A 22,029-nucleotide genomic window follows, 5' to 3' on the forward strand; every position below is an offset into this window, starting at 1 on the left:
GGTGCAGTCGGAAGAGATGTTTTTTTAACCTGTGGCAGAAGATGTGTAGACTTTCAGCTGTCCTGATGTCAATGGGGAGCTTGTTCCACTATTTAGGAACCAGGACAGCAAACACCTGCAACAGTCTGTGCTGATGACACCAGACATGATCCATGGGTTTAGGTTGTTTATGCCAAATTCTGACCCTATCATCAACATAGAAACAAGGTTTCATCAGGCAATTTTCACTCCATTTAGCCATGCTAGCATCGTGGCTCTTGGGATAACAATGTAGGTTGGATGATCGGCCTTCCACTGTGGTCCAGACTGAAATATCTCAACAACTATTGGATGGAGTGCGATGATGTTCCCAGAAGATGAATCCTACTGACTTCGGTGATCCTGTGACTTTTACTGTAAGTGCCACCAGCAGGTCAGAGTTTTCACTTCAAATCTTAAGATGTCGCCTGTGACCAAAACACAGGAGTTGATGAATTGATCCCTAATGATCATAATGAGTCACTTTACTCAGTCTGATATTTGAGCAAACATTAACTGACCTCTCGACTTAGTCTACGTGCTTTATACATCTGCCTCATTCACATAGCTATAATATCAGACACTTACATAGGAGCAAGCTGTTTGCTTAAAAAAGGTACCTATTGAAGTGAGCCACTGAGTGTGTGTGCGTGTGTGTGTGTGCATGTGTGTATCCCCTGAAGAGGACTAGAAGTTCTAATTCCTGCTTGCGATCATTATGATTCCGTCATGACTTTGTGCTCCATGTTCTCTCACTTGTGTCTCATTCCTCATCTCCCTCTTAACATCCTGTGTTATACAAAAAGCCCTTAACACATCCTCTGCGCAGCACTGCTGAAGAATACTGATTTTGATAGATTATATGGCTGCGATCCGGTATACAAAAGGATTATGAATAGGAGGTAAATGAAGCACTTGGTGATACAGTTTCATTTGAAGTGCTATTTGGGTTTTCTTATTAAGTAGGTTTCTTGGAAATTGGGCTCTTCTTTGACTGACGTGTCTTGATATTCATATTTAGGCCTTTTGTTCACGTTGATGTCCCAGTCTCTCTTTCCTGATGGAATGAACTGCAAAACGAAATTGGAATGATTCAGTCGAACAGCGTGTCAAAAAAGGGCTCATGTACTGTACGTGTGAGTCTGTTTGAAATCTTTTTATTCCAGATCACCCGAGGCGTCCTCGTTGGAGCTTCTTTTGGTGAGGAGGATTAATTTGAAGTGTGCCCACAGTGTCACATTACTGCCAATCTTGTGTGACTTCAGATGGGATTATTGATCCCATTTTGCAGAAGAATCACTACTTGATTGTAAAATAATGTATCACCTTCCTCATAGAGAAGCCTCATAAACACCAAAACATCACACTTTGCATGTGTGTCTCAATCTGTTTGACAGTGTGTTTGAATGCCACAGTTATTAAGACGGTGTATATGTGCCAACCGTGTGTGTGCCTGTTTATGTACACACACACACACACACACACACACACACACACACACACACACACACACACACACACCTGCATTTGAGACATAAAATATGTTTGTTACATTAACAACACAGTAACTTAGTTTAGTAATATTTCCAAAGGGAATATTGTTAATCAGATGCTTCCCAGTGACTTTTTAGTGAACTTATCAGACTTGCTATGCTGTTATTATTACTGCAATATCCATGTAACGTTTCTATAGGAACATTAGTCTTATTTGGTTAGTATCCTAACGTGATTGTAGAATTCAAAAAAGGACTTCGTCCCTAATCCCTCTTGACTTATTTGGAAAAATAATTATTAATTTACTATAGTTTTAGTTTGTATTGTTATTTTTACGTCATGCAAATGAATTTAAACAGCTTTTTTTTAAGCACACTAATGATAGCATCACCAGTGACGTTCACGCGAAGAGAGGCAGAGACTCGCGCTAAACGGAGAGCAGCTGTGACGCGTTTTTCTGTAGCGTGTCTGGCGCACACATATAAAACCCAGCGCGCACCAAGCGCCCAGTAGAGCAGAAGATACGCCTCAGGACAGCCGAAAATATCCCTCTTATCCACTGGGAAATGTAAGTACCTTGATAAAAAATAAAAAAAAAAATATTATTATATTTATTTTAAATTTTTTTTTTTGTGTTGGTGGGTGGGGGGGGGGGGGGGGGAGGGAAAATATTTTTTTTTTATAAAAAAAAAAAAAATTTTTTTTATTTTTAAAAAAAAAGAAGGGGCTTTCGTGATAAACCTTAGGTCAATACATTGTAACAATTCATTAAAAACGGACATTTAAAGCACAGTGGAAGTGTCCAGTGATCTGGCGTTGACTAACAAAGTTGTATTGTTTTTGCTCGGTCAGATGCATCCTAACTTGATGAGCTGGCTGGGGACTCTGGGGTTTCTGGTGTGGGCGCTGCTCTGCCTGGGCGCCCTGACGGAGGGATACCCGGTGAAACCGGAGAACCCCGGGGATGACGCCCCGGCGGAGGACCTGGCCAAGTACTACTCAGCCCTGAGACACTACATCAACCTCATCACAAGACAGAGGTAGACGGACTGATTACACCTCTTTGCAAGAATATAGAGCAGAAAGCGTATTGACAGAGCTGGAGTTCATAGCTGGAGCCTATAGGTTTAAACTGGTTACAGGGAATACTTACAATACACGTGTTGTTCTCAAATAACTGGATTGGTAATATTTGTCCACTGGCTGCTACCTTATTCTAGTCTATATTATTCTGTCCATTAATATACAATTGTAACCACTGAGTAATGAGATGACTGTTTTCAGATAAAACACACTTGTAAGTTCAGTGATGCGTTAGTATATTCTTACACTTACGCCATTTTCTCCCATAGCCTTAAATACCAATTCCCAGTTCTGCTGAGTAGGATTGCAGGATTTTAATGTTGATGGTTGTTTATCATCGTGTCTGTAAGGCTCACACAAACAAAATAATATATTTAATGTTTCCTCAACATTTGGCATTTTCTGTTATGTTCTAGACATAATCTATAGGCTAACATAAACCTTTCTTGATCCCCAGAGGTAAAATTCAGTTGTTACAGTAGCACAAAGACAGCAATAGTACAGCTAATTGAGAAAGTAAAATAATAAATAAGAGGTACATAAAAAACTAAACTAAAATAAGAATAAAACAAAAAATAGAAAAACTATATAAGAACATATGAAGACAAACATAGCAAGGTAAAGTCACAGTGGTGATTAATAGCAGCAGAGTCATTAAGTCTATTACCAATGTACCAGACTGATGATTTGATTAAATAATGGCACTTAGTGTTTGTCTCTATTAATATAGAGATGTAATACAACTATGATATAGAAACTTCAAAACACATTAGCATAATCGGGTGTAAAATGATAAATTGTCATGGGATATACTATGTACGTATATGTAAATAGTATAATGTGAAAGGTATAATTTAACACAATAGGATGGAATAGAAAAGGGTATCAAATATAACAGTATAAAAGACAGTATTGGTGTAGTATAGTATAATATATGAAGTGTAATATAGTAAGTAATATATAACAGAATATATCAAATCAATATCATATGTAGCAATGTATATATAATAGGTATGTAATCCAACAGGCCAACAGTCCAGCAGAGAAAAAAAATCTGACAATAAAGTGCAAATCAAACAAAGTCCACCTAAAGTTGTGCCTGTTGGAGCTGCCAGTCTGTCTGCAGCTTTTCACATCGTGTTACAGAACAGGGAACACCCGCTGCCCAATTACCGTCTGCAAAAAAAATAAATAAATAAAATAAACACCTGAGGAGAAATGACTGCCACGGACAGCATGGTGTGTCCAATCACCCACAGTTTTCAGCTTTCCTCTGAATGTTAGGGGCTTGCATGCCGGCTGCAGGTGATTAGCCACCCAGGGGAACAAGCACGCCGGCACAGCTTATCATCTAAGGGAGGGAAAAGGAAATATGACCACCTGCGATGCAACTCCTGTCTGCCCCTGCAGGGTATCGGTCTGGCAGTGTTCAGATTTCACTAAGCTTATAATTGGACTTATGACCAAAAGGACATGCAGAGTAATAGGTTCTGTTATTTATTTCCCTGTGCTCAATTCACCCAAGGTCTCTCTCTGTGATGTTTTTTCATTTGACAGCCGAAAGGTCCAAGCCATTTAAATGTCCACCTGTCTGACTGCCTGTCTGTCTGTCTGTCTGTCTGTCTCTTTCTGTATCTCAGGTATGGAAAGAGGTCCAGTCCTGAGATTCTGGACACACTGGTCTCAGAGCTGCTGTTGAAGGAAAGCACAGACACGCTCCCACAGTCAAGGTGTGTGTGTGTGTGTGTGGTGTGTAAAAGTGTGAATATAAGAGCTCTACTTGGTTGTAACTCTCACAGGAAGCTGACCTTGTCCTGTGCTTCTCTCTCACCAGATATGACCCATCATTGTGGTGATGCTGTCATCAGAGTTGGCTCCACCTCACTGCTGCCCCGCCGCCACTGACATTCTGGCCTCTACACAGCTTTCACTACATACCCTTCTACACCACCAAATGACCACCCTGTTTCTTCCCCTTCTACCTTTATGAGCCGCCACGTATATTCAACCCCTCCTACTTATCCATCAGCTATAGTCACAACTGCTTATAGTATGTGCCATAAAATTGTAAATAGTTTATTCAGAGTTATCATCTGTGAAACATAAAAGTAAAGTGGGGGAGGGCATGTTGATGGTATTGTATAATTGTGCTATTAAAGATTAATTGTTTGAAGAAATGTATTTCTTTGCATTGTTTGAAATGTATTATTTTTTAATCAGATTTGATTTAAACCGACTGTAAGCAGGGTGCCAATTCACTAAATGTTTTTACAACTGCTCTCCTGACACTGTTTACTTGATGTCATCCCGCATTATGAGATCAAGTTTGAACTTGCTGTGCCTCCCTGCTGAAATCAATAACAGTAGCAGGCGGCTAACTAGCTCAGTGACACTGGATAATGGGGCAACGGTGCATTAAAACTGGTCTAAGAAGCATGAATGGTGCAGTAAGGGCTTATATGGTCAGAAAACATCAGTCAATTTGAAGCTGCCAATTGGGTGGCTAATGGCGCTCTCTTGTGGCCATAAGGATAAGGTCTACTCTGAAACTAAATGAAGGGAGAAATGGCATTTCCAGGAGCATTATTGCAATTACACGAGTGGTTAGCCTACCGCAACCTGACATCAAGTCAGCCCATAGAGCACAAATCAAGCAGTTAATGCAGACACACAGTCTGCAGTGGAAATGAGATACAACCCAAACGAGGAAAAAACATTCACAGTGGAGCCCGGTGAACTCCTGGCTTAATGTGGTGGTTCAACATTTTCAATCGAGTATCCAATCATTAATACAACTGTAACATTGACGACACTCCACGACCATATTCACCGCTTCGTGGCCTCTCTGGAGATAAAAGAAGATGAAGAATGAATGCGGACACTACATGGATTCTGGTAACATTTGGAAATAATTCCACTAATTGCGTTCACGAGACCGTCAGAACTGTTGCTAACCGCCACTTTGGCTAGCTGTTTTAGCGTGTGAATTATAGTCTTGTCTCGTATGGGATGGATAGGCAAATGTTGTGTAGCTATATTTGTTGTCATAACAAGTAGCATACGTCTTACACTTTTTAAATAGCCTATTTAATTATAGCTTCATAGACCCCATTAGGCGTGTGTTTTTCTGTTCTTTTTAATATGGTGCATGTGAAATGATTACACCATATTACATGTATTTATGTGAATGGGCGAGCGTATGAAATTGTGATAGAAAGAAAATACTACATGCAACAATGTATTCACTCAGCGAGGGTTGTACCTCAGCTGCAATTGGTCGATGTTGTATGACGCAGGCAGAGGAGGCGGGGCGTGTCTGTTTGATTGGCGTCGTGTTCTCTGGTAGTCTGTTGCGGGACCGGGACAGACAGCTGAGGGGGGCCTGAATGTCCAACCGGGACGGTCGGTGGACTACCGCGAACTCACACAAACGATTCACAGGTAAGTCACGGCTCGTGATCATATGTGATTTGAAGATTTTGAATTAATTTGCCCTTTGGCTTTAAAACGGGAGACAAAGACACTTTGCCGTATTTGAGGTGCAGTAGAGTGTGACATGAGGGGATGTTTGCCCCCAATAGAGCCCGCTCTGCTGTGAGAACAGGCTTTTATTCTGACACCTATTAGTTTGCGTTGGACGTCTATTGTGGAGTGGGACGAGTGCTTTCGCTTTTCCTGTATATCATGAGGAAGAATATAGCGGATGGGTTGTAGTCTTAAGTGTGCGCACGCCACAATGGCTCGGATGGGTAACAAAAAATGGCCGCACGTGTGGCGAGATCGGTGTGAATGTAGGATACATGTTGTCTGGTCAGCCAAAACGGCGCAGGGGTTTGGCACGGATCTGGCGCACGGTTCAAGCGCACGGAATCTGGCGCACGGATGTGGCCATGCGTCACAGTCGTGGCGTCGATCCATGACTTGGAAGATATGAGGAAAGCGCTGCAGGTTATAGTGCTGACAGGATGAGGAGGTTGGAACGCGCGACCGTCCCGAAATGATAGACTGCAACACAGCAGAGGGTGGTGGACTTGAGGAAAGACACAGGGAGTGCGAGTTCACTATAAGAGCAAGACACAGTAATATGTTCACTAGGTAGAACATTTTCTCTTATTTTGTTTTCAAGAAAAACTTTCACGACAAATATCAACCAAGCGTTGTTGGTTTTGAGCTGATGTTGAATGAAAACGGAGAGGGGGACCGGTGGTTTGGCACAGGCTGGTCGACTGGAGACGCAGCCAGACGATCCTATTGATTTTTATTTGTTTGTCCTCCACTGAGATGTATGAGTGCACCAACTTATAGTAATGAACTAACAACGATGTCAAATCAATTTTGTGTGAGCACTTAAAATATGAAACCACTTACATATCACAAGAGACTACAATGAATCTTGGGACTTCCTTGCGCAGAAGAGCACAGGGTCATTTGGCAAGGTTTATAAGCTGTTTAGCCTCGCGCACGTGATGGGGGAAGCCCATGCACATACGCAACATCATTTGGGGATCTTTCCTGGGAGGCCACCAGACCACTAAGTGAGGGGGCAGCATGGATCTTGTTGCATGTATACTAGAGTTTATCAATCTTTCTCTCTTGCTCTCAATCTTGTAGAAGTCCAAATCAGATCTGGTGAATGTAATAGGAGGAACAAAAGGAGGAAGAGAAGGAGACCGGGACAGTTTAGTGCATTAGTAAATCTGCGGTCCCTGGGTAGGGATATCCATCAAGACTTGTAAGTCAGGATCCTGGATTACTTTATTGTGCTGCTGAAGTAGATGGACTAAGGCACAAAGTTAGATTTCTCAGCCCATGTATATTCCTTCCTGTTCAGAGACCAAATCCAAAGCTCAGAAGCTTCTACTTTTTACATTATTAATACACAACTATGGGAGAGATGGTACATAAAAAGGAGGGAGGGGTAGAGTTTGAGAGAAAGGGACACACACACACACACACACACACACTCAGTGACTCACACTTCCCAGCTATGAACAACACATGTATCAGAGTGTTTGTTATCCACACAACTACAATCAACCCTTCCTGCCCTGCAGCAGGCTGCACCTCCCTACAGTTATGACTGACCCTATCACAGTTATCATGAGCGTATTGCATCTCTGTCAGAATAGTACACAACTAAATTAATAACCTGTACAGAGAGGAACGTTGTTTTGGAGGGAACTTTGTAAGATTTGCTGCCAGGCAAATGTTTTTTGGCAGTTTTTGCTGCAGCCTATAGTGCTGATTCGCCAGATTTTGTCCATCACTAAGGCCTTAAAGGGGCAAACCACTGCAGATAAACAATAACATTATCAATGTAGCATAAGATAGTTTGGTTTTGTACAGAAACACATCCTTTTGTCTTTCACCACCTCAATGAAGACAGAAATGTGGAATCTATGATGCAACACTGATAAAACTCCACAGACAACAGACTGATAAATATAACAAAATAATTATGTATGTGAGATATCCAGTATATTTTCTGTTAAACAGTCATCCTCTGATGATATTATTTAAGGTCATTATGTAAGCATACCAGCTCAAAGTCACATTCATTTGAACTGGAACAGCACCAGCTAGTATAATATCACAGTATTGCTCTATGAAGGAGATGCATGTGTTTGCAATTCTTGCCAATATTAAAAAATATGACAAGATGAGCTGAGCAAAAGGCAAACACGCTGGGTAAACTCAATTGAGACTAATTTATTTTCCTTATCCCTTCCTCCCTCTTCTCAGATTTTCAACATCCAACATCACAGAAAATCAATTTTCTCATTTTTAAACTTTGCACTCATGTTAAGTGCTGTTGCATCACTCCCCCTCCTCCATCGCCTTCCTATCCTTACCTTAATACTAATGATCAGTAACAGGAGGCTGGGAAGGGAGAGAGACTGAGACGAGGCAGGCACGGCCATGTGGCGGTTAGATTATGTCAGGAGGTGCTCAGATCACTGCGCGGTCGGTGCTGAAGGGTTTTGACGAGCTGCGTGTAATTATATCATCGAAAGCTGCGTGGCAAAGCACAGAAACCCACCAACTGGAACATCACAGAGAAGGAGAATGAGGTCATTTTTGGTGATGCGGGGAAAGTGCAATGATGCAACAATTGATGTCTTTGTGTTAAGATGTGGTAATTTAAATTGCAGTGTCAGATGAAGAGTAGAGGCAAGCATGAATCAGCACAAAGGTGTATTAAGCTGCATTCTCATCATTTGTGGTAGATGTGGAGAAACTGAGTAGATTTAAAGAACTTTCTGTAGACAGCACCATCAACACCTGCATAATAAGGTGATAATAACCGGTTAGAAAACAGGGTTATGATAAATATTCTGCAGATATTAATCTGCTAAAATGGCCATCTTGGGGGTTGCAGTGTAATCCTCGTGTTGGGCGGCTGTGTTAACACATGGAGTGACCTACATAGGGTTTGTCTGGAGGCAGAGGGTGATGGGTGTGAGGCAAGACAGGATAGGGTTGGTTATGGGGGGGTTATATGAATAGCCAGTCATTACACACATACAGTATAGGTCCACAAATACACACGGGCAATCTATCGCTCACTACCGTACTGGTGTCATCCAGTGGAAGGCGAGCTGCAGCTCAGCGCTTGGGGAAGTTTACCCTGGAGTCAGCCTGGACAGAGCTGACTGGCCTCTTTTGTGATTCTCAAGTCACTGAGAGGAACTGAGAGGGACGGCTGCTCTGAGAGCCTTGTGCCCCTGGCTCTGTGGTGCACAGAAGGGAAAGGTTTTTGTCAGGCAGAGAATAGAGGTGGAGAGAATATATAGACACAGATTGAAGGAATTCTCCAGGATGAATGCCATATTGGCTTGACTGTGTGTGTAAGTGCATTTCATGACCCATGAGAGCGATGTAGTGTCGTTTCGTACTACATTCAAGACTATAAATCCACAAAATGTGCCCATTGAGACTCAGAGTCGGAGGTAAAGCGTGATTTCCCGCTAGCGTGACTAGAACTGGATGAATTAAAATCACACAGCCTGCTGTTTGTCTGTGCTTTTAATAGCATGCATACAGTATGCACACATACACACACACACAGGTTTACATGTGTGCGACAGCAAGGATGTTTTGTAGATAAACAAACCCTCTGATCCTCCCATAATCCCGCTTCCATGAGCTGTCCATCATCTGAATGCTTGGAAACCAGGGGGCATTCAGAGGGCTTTTGTTGGCTCGTCCATTCCTATGCATCAGCCAATAGCAGCTGGGATTGCAAATGACCACTTCCTGTGATTTTCCCTCTGTCCCAAAAGGAGTAAAGGGAAGCGCACAGTCGTGGTGATTAAAGTACATCAGGGGAGTCCTGAGTCCAGTGCATGCGCAGAGTTTAAATCAATGTAAGGTCGACCTGGCTGGGGAAAAATTCAATTGCGTGTTGTAACCCATTTACAAACGCTCCACGTCTATTCTATGAAAAGCAAATTCTCAGAAAGCATTCACTGGCATTCAGATACAAAACGATTTTCAGGTGGTGCAACTATCACAAGAGGAACTACAGTTACCTGCCAGTTTCTGGATACAGCGAAACAGATTACAGAGGTGTTTATATTCGACGACCACTCTCACCCTTTTCTTTTTCTCATCTGTTCCCTCTCATCCTCCCAAGATTTGAGATACTTTTCCCACAACTCTATCTAATCTTCAGGGATTCTCCTGTCTTCCATGCATCCCAATGTTCCATTTATCTCTTCCTTATTTATTCTCTTGCTCTAAATCTCTTCTCTGATTCCTTTGAAATTCTCCCAACTCCCTCTGCCCTTTTTTATACATTCCTCAAAATGAAGTTGTGACCCCGCCCCATCTTTTCCTACTTGCATTTATTCACCTTATCTTTTTCGCTCCTCCCTCCCTTTTCGGACCTAGCCCGGCTCTTGCCCTGTGGTTCAGCTCCTGCCCTGTGGTGCGGATGATTTGGCGAGAAATTGCACCTGGTGGCTTTGCCTCCATTAACATTCTTCCAAGGGATATCTTTCACTTCCAATGAGCGTTCCGAGCCTGACAGTAATCTGTGTTGCGTAATGAAGCAACCTCTCACTCTCTCTCTCTTCCTCTCTCTTTCTCTCATACAATAAAGGAACAATTAGCCCCAGCATGATGGGTGAAAAGACCCGAGAACCAGACTGATCTCATGGAGTGGTGTATGTATGACATGCCAATTCGTATGCCATTATTGGTGTGTTATCAAGACGCATACTCGTTTATCAACGCCGTTTGGCCCCCATTGACTTCCATTACCTTGTGATTGCGTGTGAATTGACGCCGTAGCGAGTAGTATGAAAGTATGTATGAATGATCGGCGAAAATCTGCGTATGATGTTTTCTTTCCATGTTTGTTGTTTTCCTAAACCCAACCCCGTTCTTCTTTTCCTAAACCCAACCCGCGTGTGACGTTTCCTAAACCCAGCTGTAGCCTCGCAATAACATGTAGCCTTGCGATAACACGCCACGTGGCGTGTATGTTTACGCTGTGACGTTGCAGACTGCCGTCCGCTGTATACAGCGTAAACATACACGCGGATAGCTCAAAATGCGTACAGATAACATGCCACTTGGCTTTAGGAAAGTGGCGTGTATGTTTACGCGAAGTCATGATATCATGTTGCCAGAACAGCAACAAGTAATAATAGCAAAGCAGTGTTGAGGAGACATGCCCTGTGTGTTGTAATCACCTTGTAAATCTTTTGGCCCATGGAAACTGTGTTCGTTTCCAGTAGAGACTGGGTTGGTATGACCTAGACCAAAGAGGAATGTCAAAGGTTAAGTGGACGGTGAGAGTTTGTCTGAGAAGGTATACTAATAATACACAACCACCTACAATGATATAGATATATCTTTGCTTAGCAAGTATCAGCTAATAATATGAACCCTCCAATATACAGGCCTAGTTCTACATTATACACCTATACAAGGTGTGTATGCATGTGTTTGCAAGTGTCTTGCAAGAGTCTCTCTGGGAATGAATGCATACTGCTTTGTCATGACTTCCCATTTACTACGTTGACGGCACCGTGCCAGCTGATGATGCAGGCATCCTTGGATGGCTGAAGACAATGAATCGTCCTGGGTGACTCTGTGCATCGCTCTAAACGAACAACGGCCTCAGTCTGCAGATGAGACTCCTATTTTGCAGGAGACAGGGATGACATAGATAGATTAAACAGATAATCCACTGGGAAAAAGACAAAGTCATTGAGTGTGTGTGAGGGATAAGCACGAGTACGAATCTGAATGCTCAAGCAACTGTGTGTGTGTGTGTGTGTGTGTGTGAGAAATGATGAAAAATGGTGTGCAGGAATGCAAGTAGGACTGAATATTTGTGTCCTTTAAGGATGAGTCTGACTAACTTTCACACATCTCTCTGTCTCTCTCTTTAGGTCTTCACAGTTGACTGATGAGCAGCCAGTAGGACTGAGGTTGTGCTACACCAACTGGCACAGGTAAACACAACTTCCTCCCCGCCTCTTCCTCAGTACCAACACACTGGAGACATTAAGGCACATGCTTTCTGCGGGCTGACATGATTTTGTCAGTTCAGTGGGAGGACTGCCAGTCCTTGAAACAAAGATGTGCTGATCACTGCTCTTAAAAAACAACTTTAAAGAAACAAGGAAGCAGCTGTTTCTTTCTGGTTTTTTGTGTGTTTAAATGTCCATGTGGATTACACGGTTGATAATACTTTCTCTGACCGTACTAATGTTAAACGTGAAATTAAAGTTCCAGTTTTATATAACAAAGATCTGTAGAAATGCATTTACTGCCTATGAATCTTACACAAGTATGGCTGGCAGAAAGCACAATTGTTACATTATTGGCCTTTTTGTGCTTGAGCCATGTGCTCTATTTTGAGTAGTGATGCCTCTAATTGTTCTGTTGTAATGTTGATGCTGTTGTAATTTTTGTGTTGTACTCGTCTTTTGTTCTTTTACCCTTTGATTCTTTTGTAAAGCACTTTGTAACCTAGGTTTTGAAAGGTGATATAGAAATAAAACTTTACTTACGTACTTAGTTACATACTATAATCCACTACTAATTGGCTTATTGCTAAGTAATACACCAATTATTTAAAAGAAACCTAGCACTATCTTATTTTGCTTATTATAGACTTGGAGCTTGGTGATCAGTTCTTTTATTAAAGTATTTGTTAAGTTTCCATGATACTTTGTTTTGGAGAAAACAAAGCTATGTTACACCACAACAAGCTAAGTGCACAGCTGTTCTACCTCAGCCGAACTCTATGTGGACTTGGCTCTCATCTTGTTATTTTCTAAAGAGGAATAATTAGGTTGACATTTTAAAAGGAAAGTTATATGTGTGATAAACAAACTGTGAACGGCACCAAATTTTGTGGGTCCAAAGGGAAAATCTTCTTTTACACTTGTGTACTTACTGTGGTTACTAAAGGCCATTTCAGCAAGCCACCTTACATCAGCAAAGCAGACAGTGTATCATAATGTTAGCCGTGTAGAGATGTTTGAACACTGGATATGGTGAGAGAAGGAGAGAGAGATTCTGTAATCCCGTGCTTTCGTGGCCAGATTAAAATCCCATGTCCCTGGTTGGGGGAGGGGCTGACTGGTCATGTTGAGGATGGGGTGGAGGGAGAGGCGGGGCAGATTAAAGCCTACAGATATGCTCTTTGCACAGCTGTGTGGCTGTGGGAGGGGCCTGTTTTGGATGACTTTAAACACGGGGTGTATTACCTGCCTGTTTTGCTTTTCCTTTGTATCTTGACAGCCTTAATATTTCAAATGCAAGAAGGACAAACAAAAACACTTCTGCTGAGCTATGGCAGTTGGGATGTGTTATGTTATATTGTAGCTAGAACATTCATGTTTGCAGTGCCTCTAAGGATGGCAATGTTGGCACTTCAGTCAGTCGGCCCAACACTTTGGTCAAGACCAAAATATCTTAACAATAATGGAATTGATTGCCTTGAAATTCCCCAAAGGAGGAATACTAAAGAATTTGCACCAAATTTGATACATTCACCAAATGAACTGTAATACATAACATATCAGGTCAAAATTGAAACTTTTTTTTAATATATATTTTGGTTTATGATCAAATACCTGCAAAACTAGTGACACTCCCATCAGCCTCAGCTGAGTAAAGTAAAGTAAATGTTAGCATGACTAAGATGCCTAACTACCGCCTCACAGAGCTGCCAGCATGACTGTAGACTGCCGTTGCCATTTATTTCCAAGACTACCCTAAGGTAAAGTTTTTTTTAATGGTTTTTGAAACAAGGTTCCTACTTAGAAAGTAGCTTCCCCAAAAGTATTTAGGCTCAGGCATGAAGGAGCTTTAATTGCAGCTCCAAAATGTGCATAATCCAGTCAGCACCGCCAGTCTACTGATTTAGCGAGAAGTAAGGTGGTGAGGGCACATTCATTTAAGGAGGAAGAGAGACCAAAGAAAAAAATTAGAGGAAAAAAAAGCTCCCATTAGGCTGACACATGCTGCTTTAAGGAGGTGGACGACCGCTGAGGGAATACGTACAAGCACAATCTGCTCATGCTGAGAGTTTGCTGCAGAGGGGTGTACAAATCCTGAACAATGTGAATGAGAGAAAGAAGAAGGAAAAGAATTGGAATGTAGGGTCAGGCCCCCTTCAGTAACACTTATGTAAGATTACTTACATAATGACACATTCAACTTGTGTGTGTGTGTGCGTGCGTGTGTGTGTGTGTGCCTCTGTCACGACAAGTAGGGCAACTCAACTTTGGGTGGGGTCGGGAAACGAGGAGGGGTACTTAAGCAAGCCCTCAACAGCAGGAGGGGATTGTGGGATTATATGTGTGTGTGTGTGTGTGTCATCAATTGAGGGGGGTTGATGGGTATGAAGCGAAGGTATTAAAGCCAAAGTGGAGGGAGGGGACTGACAAGCATTGAACGCTTGTCCACATCTGTGTGTGCGATCCAGCTTTCTACCTCTCTCTGTCTGTTTTCATGCCTGTCTTTCTGAACTTATCTTGACATTAGCCTCTTCCTTTCTTAAATGTTTCCCCCCTCATCCTTCCTCTTCTTTTCCACTCCTCTTTCCCTCATCGTCTCTTAATATCCACTAATCTTAATCCCACTCTATTGTCACTCTCTTTGTGTCTCTTTGCTTCTCTCATTCTTTGTCCTCAATCCCCTCTCTCTCTTTGTACTCTCTGTGTTTTTGGGAGTTTAGTGGGTCAGCAGTTACCAGACAAGACGATTGGAGGACAGAAGACATAGTTGCAGAACTACTGGTGGTTTACTAGTGGTTAGCCTTAGCATACTTGTGGCAGCAGAGAGGAAGAAGGAGGGCTTGGCGATGGTCACAGCTATGGAGGACGCCTGTCCCAATGGGGTACGGGAGGAGGAGGAGGAGGTGATGCCCCCGGGACAGCCTGGCGTGGAGGGGCCCCCGGCAGTGCAGTCCACCCAGGAAGCAGATACGTCTGGAGGTGAGAAAAGGAGAAGGAAGAGGTGGGGTGTCACCTGGGAGGAGAGAGCTACTGTAGTCTTTGACTTTGTTTTAAGACTTGAGATAGAGGGATTGATAGAAGGGTTTAATGAAAATGAATAATCAGACGGCAGTATAGTTTGTCAGGTAACTCCAACAAGTGGTTGTCAAATTTTTCAGTTATCTTTAAATGATCTGATGATCCTTTAGAGAACTGGTTCCCAACCATTATTGTCTGATGTATCCCCACAGCCCTGTCAGATTAACTTTAGTACCCCTTCATCATGTTCCAAAGCTGTCATTGAAATTGATTTTAAACTATATGTTATTTAACACTGTTAATTATGCAGCCCACCTATCCCCAATTTAGTCAGGGGAGGGCCCTGAGTTTGTTAAATCAGCTAACGTAATTTACAATAAAGAATACCTAAAGTAATGTTGTACTATTTCTCTTTTACCTATTTACACTTTTAAATGTCCTGAGTTCCTTTAACCACCTTAAATTAACAGCAACTATGATTATGCTTCGTTTACTAAATAAATGTACTGTAATAGCTTTTAAGGAATTGGCATATGGCAATGAGATGAATGTTAACTTGAATTAACTTATTTAACACATAGGTTACTAAGCTTTAGCACCTTAAAAACCTCTAAAGGAAATAACCAAACATCACACTGTAATCCGTTTTAGAGACAGTGGAAAATGGCAAAATATATAAAATGAAATCAAATTAGTCTCACACACACACACACACACACACACACACACACACACACAAAAGCCGTTATATATTAAAATAACAAACCACGTTGCAGGCCTGATAGCGTTAGCTGGGTTAGCTACGTTGGCTAAAAGTCCATTTATTTTGCAAATGAATGCTAACAACATAGGCTATACTCAGTGGCTAATGAGCTAGCAACACACCTGAACAACTGTCCGATAAACTTCGAATAGATAAATATATATAGCTGCTCGCAGAAGATATGTAGTGTACTGAATATCTGGGTGAAGACTGTCAAATAGATAGTCTAAGACAACAACTTCATACTTTTTTGTGCAATCTTTTACATTCCCCGTGTTGTTTGTCAGTCAAGCGGTAAGCCATCACTCTTAACACCACACGTTCTCACACTTTTTCTTCCTGTTTACCTGTGATCCCATCCACCTTAACCAATAGATGACCAGTATTACTCTTATTCACGAATACTACTTCCTCTTACAACCATGAACTCTTCAAAATAATAAATAATAATAATAATAAATCTACATATATATATATATATATATATATATATAATAATAATAATAATAATAATAAATTGAATTTATATAGCGCTTTTCATGGACTCAAAGTCGCTTATATATATATATATATCTTTGTCTTTTAAACATATTTATTACACTGTACTTTTTTACCCTTTCATGAAATACATTTTTAACCATATTTATAAAAATGTAACCGGGTTACAATTAAATAAAACAATAATATTATCATATAATTTAACTGAATTTTATGGTTGGTTTGGTCATGTTTGCATTTGTTCTACTACCACTTGGTAGTGGCAAGAGCTGGACATTTCAATTATTTATCCATGACTTTTAGCTATTTCAACCATTCCACTATGTATCTATATATTGCCTTTAGCTGTTTTACCTGTTTATCGTTAATTTAGCTGTCTGTTTCAACCAATAATGTATTACTTTTAGCTAACGTTAACTATTTCAAGCGTTACCCATTATCTTAAAGTTTAAACTTACATTTCAACAGTTTATCCATTACGTTTAGCTAACCTCTAGACCTCAGTTCCCTCCTAGTTTTCATGCACTCTTAATTGCAACAGGTAGTGTTTAGATGTTACAGCAGAGTCAATATATATTTAAAAAATCATCTAATTTGTACTTTTTCACTTTAGTTTAGCTAGCCTACAACCTTTCCACATACCACCTAGCAACTGCAGTAGTACCACCTGGGGTACAAGTACCCCTGGTTGGAATCCCTGCTTTCTGTGAGAGTTGCCTATTTTCATTGGAGGTGGTTCAGTTCTTGACTTGCATTACTGGAAAAAACACACTGGGTGATGTTACTTTTGTGCTAGTCAAGGTACTCCTCTGATCCCCATCTTGTCTCGCATTCCTTGAAAAACAGAGTAAGGAATTCTTAAGCAGAGAGGTTCTGCATTGGCATTCAAAACAGTGCTAGTAGTTGTACATATAGAGGCGGTAGTTAAATAATGAGAGAGACTGTGGATGGACCACAGTGCCACAGAGGGAGGAATTGAGAGCAGGTAAGCAGGATGATTCATTATGTATCTAGGTCACATGTGTCAAACTCAAGGCCCACGGGCCAAATCCGGCCCTATATCAATTTGGGTTCATAATAAATTTTGGCCCGCCTAGTTTTGCGCCAAACCAAAAATACAAGAAAGTGTTAAAACTGCAATTACCTGACATTCAAAGCAGAATATGGCAGATTTGCCGACTGTGAGACTCAGAAATCCCCCCTGAGGCAGCAGAGAGAGTTTTCATATTCAGGCTGTGAAACAGTTTGTTGTTAAAAAAAAAATTAATCATTGTTTTGCTTGATTTGCTAAATTCTATGATGGCTAAGGAACTCTTTTGATGACTTTTGTAGGGCTTCATGTCAACAAAAATGCGACAAAAAGCATACAAAAATGTCGGAAAAAGTAACAAATTTACAAAAAGGTGACAAATGTCTGAGAAAGCCACAAAAAACAAACAACAAAAACAACAAAATTGAGGAAAAAAGCTACCAAAATGTAAAAAAAAAAGTGACCTGCAGTAACAAAAGCACGTCAATAAACTCTACGTCTGGCCCTTGGTGGGATTCTCTCTTTCCAGTGTGGCCCTTAGTGAAAATGAGTTTGACACCCCTGATCTAGGTGAATGAACCAGCTGGGGAAAAACACTCCACTCTATCTGTCCAGCGTTGTCATCTTTTAGCTTTTACAACTTCTTCAGGCCATGCTTAGCAAGAGGCTCATAGGGGGTTGTATCTCCATGCCATATTTTATAGGATTATAGAAACTTTAGGTAGGAGGCTTTATTTCATCTCCAATCTCAAACAGGGAAGAAAAAGCATCTGAGGGTTGCTTGTTAGGATAAGTAATGTACACACAAGTACACGTGGCAGGGGGGCTATGGACGGGCTGGGATAAGCAAACATTCCTGTGGTCGAGGGTGCAATTCTGACCAAGTGGGTAAAGGTCAACACAGAGAGCACAAAAACTCGGGATCCAACTGTGTGTATTTATGTTAGTGTATTTTTAAGGTTTTGTATTCAGATGTGTCTGAGTATGTAAGTGACTTCCGTTGGATAAGTCTTTCGAAAATTGGAAAACACATTATTCTCCAAATTTCAGGAGGTTGTACCCTGATTCATTGTTATCTTAAGTGGGCGAGTGTTTTGCAATCACGGTGGTGGTTTAATGCTTGTTTATGTGTTTGCACATGTTAGTGTGTTTGGATAGGTTTACTACAATTGCAGCTCTGCTCTGAGACTTTGAGTTTATTCTAGCCTGTGAAACATGTTGTGGGGTCCCCAAAGGAACTGAATATTTTTTTCATACATACTATATGTCTGGAATTTATTGCTTTATGGATGTACATGTTTGACCTCCCTCCCTTATTTGTCCTTATTTAAGAGGATCATAAATATTTAAGGTTTATTTTTGTATGGAGCCTTCTGTTTATGCAGTCAGTCTGTGCTCTGTGGTTGTCAAGCCACAGTGAGGTCTTCGGGTCATTGTTGCATATTTTTTGCCAATCTCCCTCTCCTTCTTCTTAATCATACAACCAGGCAACTTTTGTATGTATGATGAATGAATGATACAAAAATGACACTGTCAAGCTGTAGTTTAACTGATATGACATTTGTTGTGCTTTCCAAACTTAAAAAAAAATGAATTTAAAATGACACTATCTAAAATTGAAATGCTTTTATTTTGGATGAAAGTTATTACCCAACCGACAAAAGAAGCAAATGTTAAAATTATATTTGCATATACAGTATGTCATGTACATGTCCAAAAACCACATATACCTATATGTGATAGTATCACGTGAAATTGCTGTTACACATGAGATTTTACATATGATTCTTATGATCATATGATTTTTTTTGTATCCTTTCAAAAAACACACATGAAATGTATGTTTTTGCATTTGATGCATACATTTCACATGTAAAATATCTGAAACTGCAGATATCATGTGAATTTATCACATATGCTTTTTTGAAAGGGGAAGTTGATTAACATTTTAAAAGTACATGTATCAAACACCATACAACACAACATATAGTTTGTACTTTTTCAAGGCAGCAATGTATTATGTGTCATATTTTTCTAAAAAAGCGATAGGAAGTATTATAGCTTGACTTGACTTTATGACATAGAACATGATTCAAGGTTAAAGATGATAATCATAAGGCTCATAATCATTGAGTGACTGTATACATGTGCTGAATGGACATATTTACTACCCACATAAGAGTATGATGACACAGAGAGACACACTAACACATACGTGCGTACATTCCCATGGCTTTATGGTCTTAAATTGGTCTTAAATTGGCTTATGTGGGCTTTGAGACCCTGGCATTAGGGCGTTAACTGGTTAACTGATACCAGTCCACACCTCTCTCTCTTTCTCCATTTGTGTGCACAGAATACAAGACTCAACAGAGTTAATTCTTTCAAACAACGGAGAACATTTGAATCCTGGAGGTTATGTGCCTCAGCATTTAATTTTTTTAATATAGGTCTATGTGGGGACTTAGTTTTATCACTGGACATTTTCCAAACGAAACATATGCAATCATGCTCATTCTAAACGGACCTTTCATACTGTACATCCAGATGGAGCTTTAATTTTATATTTTTGGGGGCAAGGAGAGTGAATGGGCTCTAAACATGGCTGCTGAAGGTCTCATCATCATTATATAATATTTATGTGACATATGCCTCTTAATTTGAGGCATTTTGGCTTAGATTTGCAATTATGAGTAACATGAAAGTATTTGGTACTGATACTCATAAGCCAGTGTTTACTTCTCTATCTCTCAGTTGCTGCAATATCTGAACTTCTCTTGTGTATGTTTATGCTTTGTATGACTTTCATGCCTGGCTAACTTATTATCACTGTCTCTCTTTGTCCTTGTCTGTATCTTTCTTATCTCTTGACCCATCCATCCATCCAGCCATGCAGCAGGTGTTAGATAATCTGGGTGAGCTGCCCACCTCCACGGGCGCCAAAGACATCGACCTGCTCTTCCTGCGCGGCATCATGGAAAGTCCCACTGTACGCTCCCTGGCTAAGGTAGCACACAAACATAGCTCGGGGTGAGCAGCAGCGAGCAGACTAACCGCTAGCCACCTCCGAGCCCCCACACCCACCCCCTCCCCGCCCACCCCCCCCCGCCTTGCCCTCACTCTGCACCCAGCAGTGCTTCGCTTGATGTGGCTGAGGTGATGAAGTACAGTAGGCTTTGACTAACAGAGTGCTCACTGCATCTGCACACAGAGGAATTGCACAAATGCATACATGCTGAGTGATGCTGCTTCACACTACTACACTTTTTTTAATGACGTCTGCACATAAACACACATCTCCTCTGCCGTAGCAAGCCCAGTGAGCAGTGAGTTCAGTTGGAGGACAGCTGTAGTTCCTGCTGTAACACGAAGCAGACAGCTTGCTTATAGAGCAAAATAATCTGCTCTTACCTGTATGTAGAGTCCAATATAATGTCAGCAATCACTACTACGCTACAAAATCCAGATTCATTCATTTATCCACTCATTCAAATAAATACTAACATAACACACAGAGTCAACTACCAACTATCCACACCTACCCTCCATGAGCCTCTCTGTCTCCCCCAGGCTCCTGAACAGCTGGAGGAAGTGAAGCTGGAGGCGGTGCAGGACAACAATGTGGAGCTGGTGACGGAGATTCTGGGAGACATCAAAAATCTCAACGTGAAAGACGACAGCGCGGCCGAACTGTCCAGGATCCTCCAGGAGCCACATTTCCAGGTGAGACAAGGGGGGGCGGGGGGATACGCAGTCTTACACACACACTCGTACACACACAAGTAAAAGTAAAACAGACTTGATTTCTGGACTGCTTTGTCCTGCTAGTGGATTGAATATTGACTCAGTTTGGGAAGTAATTTATAGGTGCCAATTGACACTATTTTGATCCACTTTTTATCAGAATCAGAAAAGTCAGAATCAGAAGGGTTTCTGACCTTCCTGATTCAGATTTTAAATTCTATTTGTTTTGCAACTTCTTTGCATTCGACACCAGTGATTGACATTGTAAATAAGTGTTTATTTAAATGCTCACTGTTGATAATAATGTGACCTATAGCCACCTCACAAAGGCTTTTCAAATTGGATCTTTTTTAGGCCCAAATTAATGCCAGAATTCTGTAACATGTCACCGTATGTATGTGTGAAGGAGAGATTACACTTGATATTTTTATTCCGTTCAAAGGTTTAAGCTCAGCCTAGAGTTGTAATGTTTTGACTGTAGTTACAGTAGCACAGAGCTGATGTTTTGGATCCCTTCCTCCTGCATCAATAAACATGAACCTTTATCCTTGGACCTACCAGGGACTTTACACAGGCTTGACCAATAGGAGTTAGACTTCTGAGCAAAGTGCCTGCACCAATCAGAGCCCTTTGTGCTGTAAGCTGAAGGATTAGACCCTGTTGACCTACTGAGAGTAGAGAGATAGGGAGGGACGGGTTGGGACGAAAAGAGAGAGGAAATGAGGGTAACAGATATTATCATCAACTATTGAGTGTGAGTTTACACACTTGCTTTCTTCACCAATCTATTTGTCTAATTGTTGCAAAAATATTAAAAGTAGCACTGGTAGCATCTAAAAAAATGGGCTTGGATGAAAGTTGATGGATGGATAGTCAGCAAACCAAGAGTTAATTGA

General features: G+C 41.1%; 3 protein-coding genes and 1 long non-coding RNA gene across 11 annotated transcripts in view; 2 read left to right on the top strand and 2 right to left on the bottom strand.

The window, feature by feature from the left end:
* On the bottom strand, positions 1 to 11,738 carry LOC120571742. Of its 3 annotated transcripts, none has more exons than XR_005641285.1 (5): positions 11,594 to 11,738; positions 11,295 to 11,357; positions 8,448 to 9,326; positions 2,848 to 3,946; positions 1 to 1,088 (listed from the first exon to the last, which is right to left on the bottom strand). It is a non-coding gene; the product is annotated as an uncharacterized LOC120571742 (long non-coding RNA). The 3 variants fall into 3 exon arrangements; XR_005641284.1 differs by having other exon boundaries at positions 8,448 to 8,638; positions 9,163 to 9,326; positions 11,295 to 11,738; XR_005641283.1 differs by having other exon boundaries at positions 11,295 to 11,738.
* npy (neuropeptide Y) lies at positions 1,949 to 4,776 on the top strand. The gene is made up of 4 exons (XM_039820826.1): positions 1,949 to 2,080; positions 2,365 to 2,552; positions 4,236 to 4,325; positions 4,430 to 4,776. Exons 2-4 carry the CDS (start codon positions 2,365 to 2,367, stop codon positions 4,449 to 4,451), a joined length of 300 nt encoding a protein of 99 aa, XP_039676760.1. The 5' UTR covers positions 1,949 to 2,080; the 3' UTR covers positions 4,452 to 4,776.
* The window catches only part of mpp6b (membrane protein, palmitoylated 6b (MAGUK p55 subfamily member 6)), a 22,798-nt gene continuing 6,674 nt past the window's right edge, over positions 5,906 to 22,029 (top strand). The window contains exons 1-5 of one of the 6 annotated variants that reach the window (XM_039820817.1): positions 5,906 to 6,036; positions 12,000 to 12,062; positions 14,801 to 15,059; positions 20,278 to 20,396; positions 20,960 to 21,112. In XM_039820817.1, the coding sequence (XP_039676751.1) occupies positions 14,927 to 15,059; positions 20,278 to 20,396; positions 20,960 to 21,112 (405 nt within the window). In that variant the 5' untranslated portion in view covers positions 5,906 to 6,036; positions 12,000 to 12,062; positions 14,801 to 14,926. Of the gene's footprint in view, positions 6,037 to 11,999; positions 12,063 to 14,470; positions 15,060 to 20,277; positions 20,420 to 20,959; positions 21,113 to 22,029 lie in introns of those variants that run through there. The other 5 variants (XM_039820819.1, XM_039820820.1, XM_039820821.1 and 2 more) reach the window with 5 other exon arrangements.
* The window catches only part of ago2 (argonaute RISC catalytic component 2), a 36,962-nt gene continuing 29,966 nt past the window's right edge, over positions 15,034 to 22,029 (bottom strand). Inside the window, exon 21 of the mRNA XM_039820810.1 lies at positions 15,034 to 15,053. The gene's annotated coding sequence lies outside the window, so the exon portion shown is untranslated. The remainder of the gene's footprint in view (positions 15,054 to 22,029) is intronic.

The sequence above is a fragment of the Perca fluviatilis genome, chromosome 13 (genome assembly GCF_010015445.1).
Source record: "Perca fluviatilis chromosome 13, GENO_Pfluv_1.0, whole genome shotgun sequence".
NCBI lineage: Eukaryota > Metazoa > Chordata > Actinopteri > Perciformes > Percidae > Perca > Perca fluviatilis.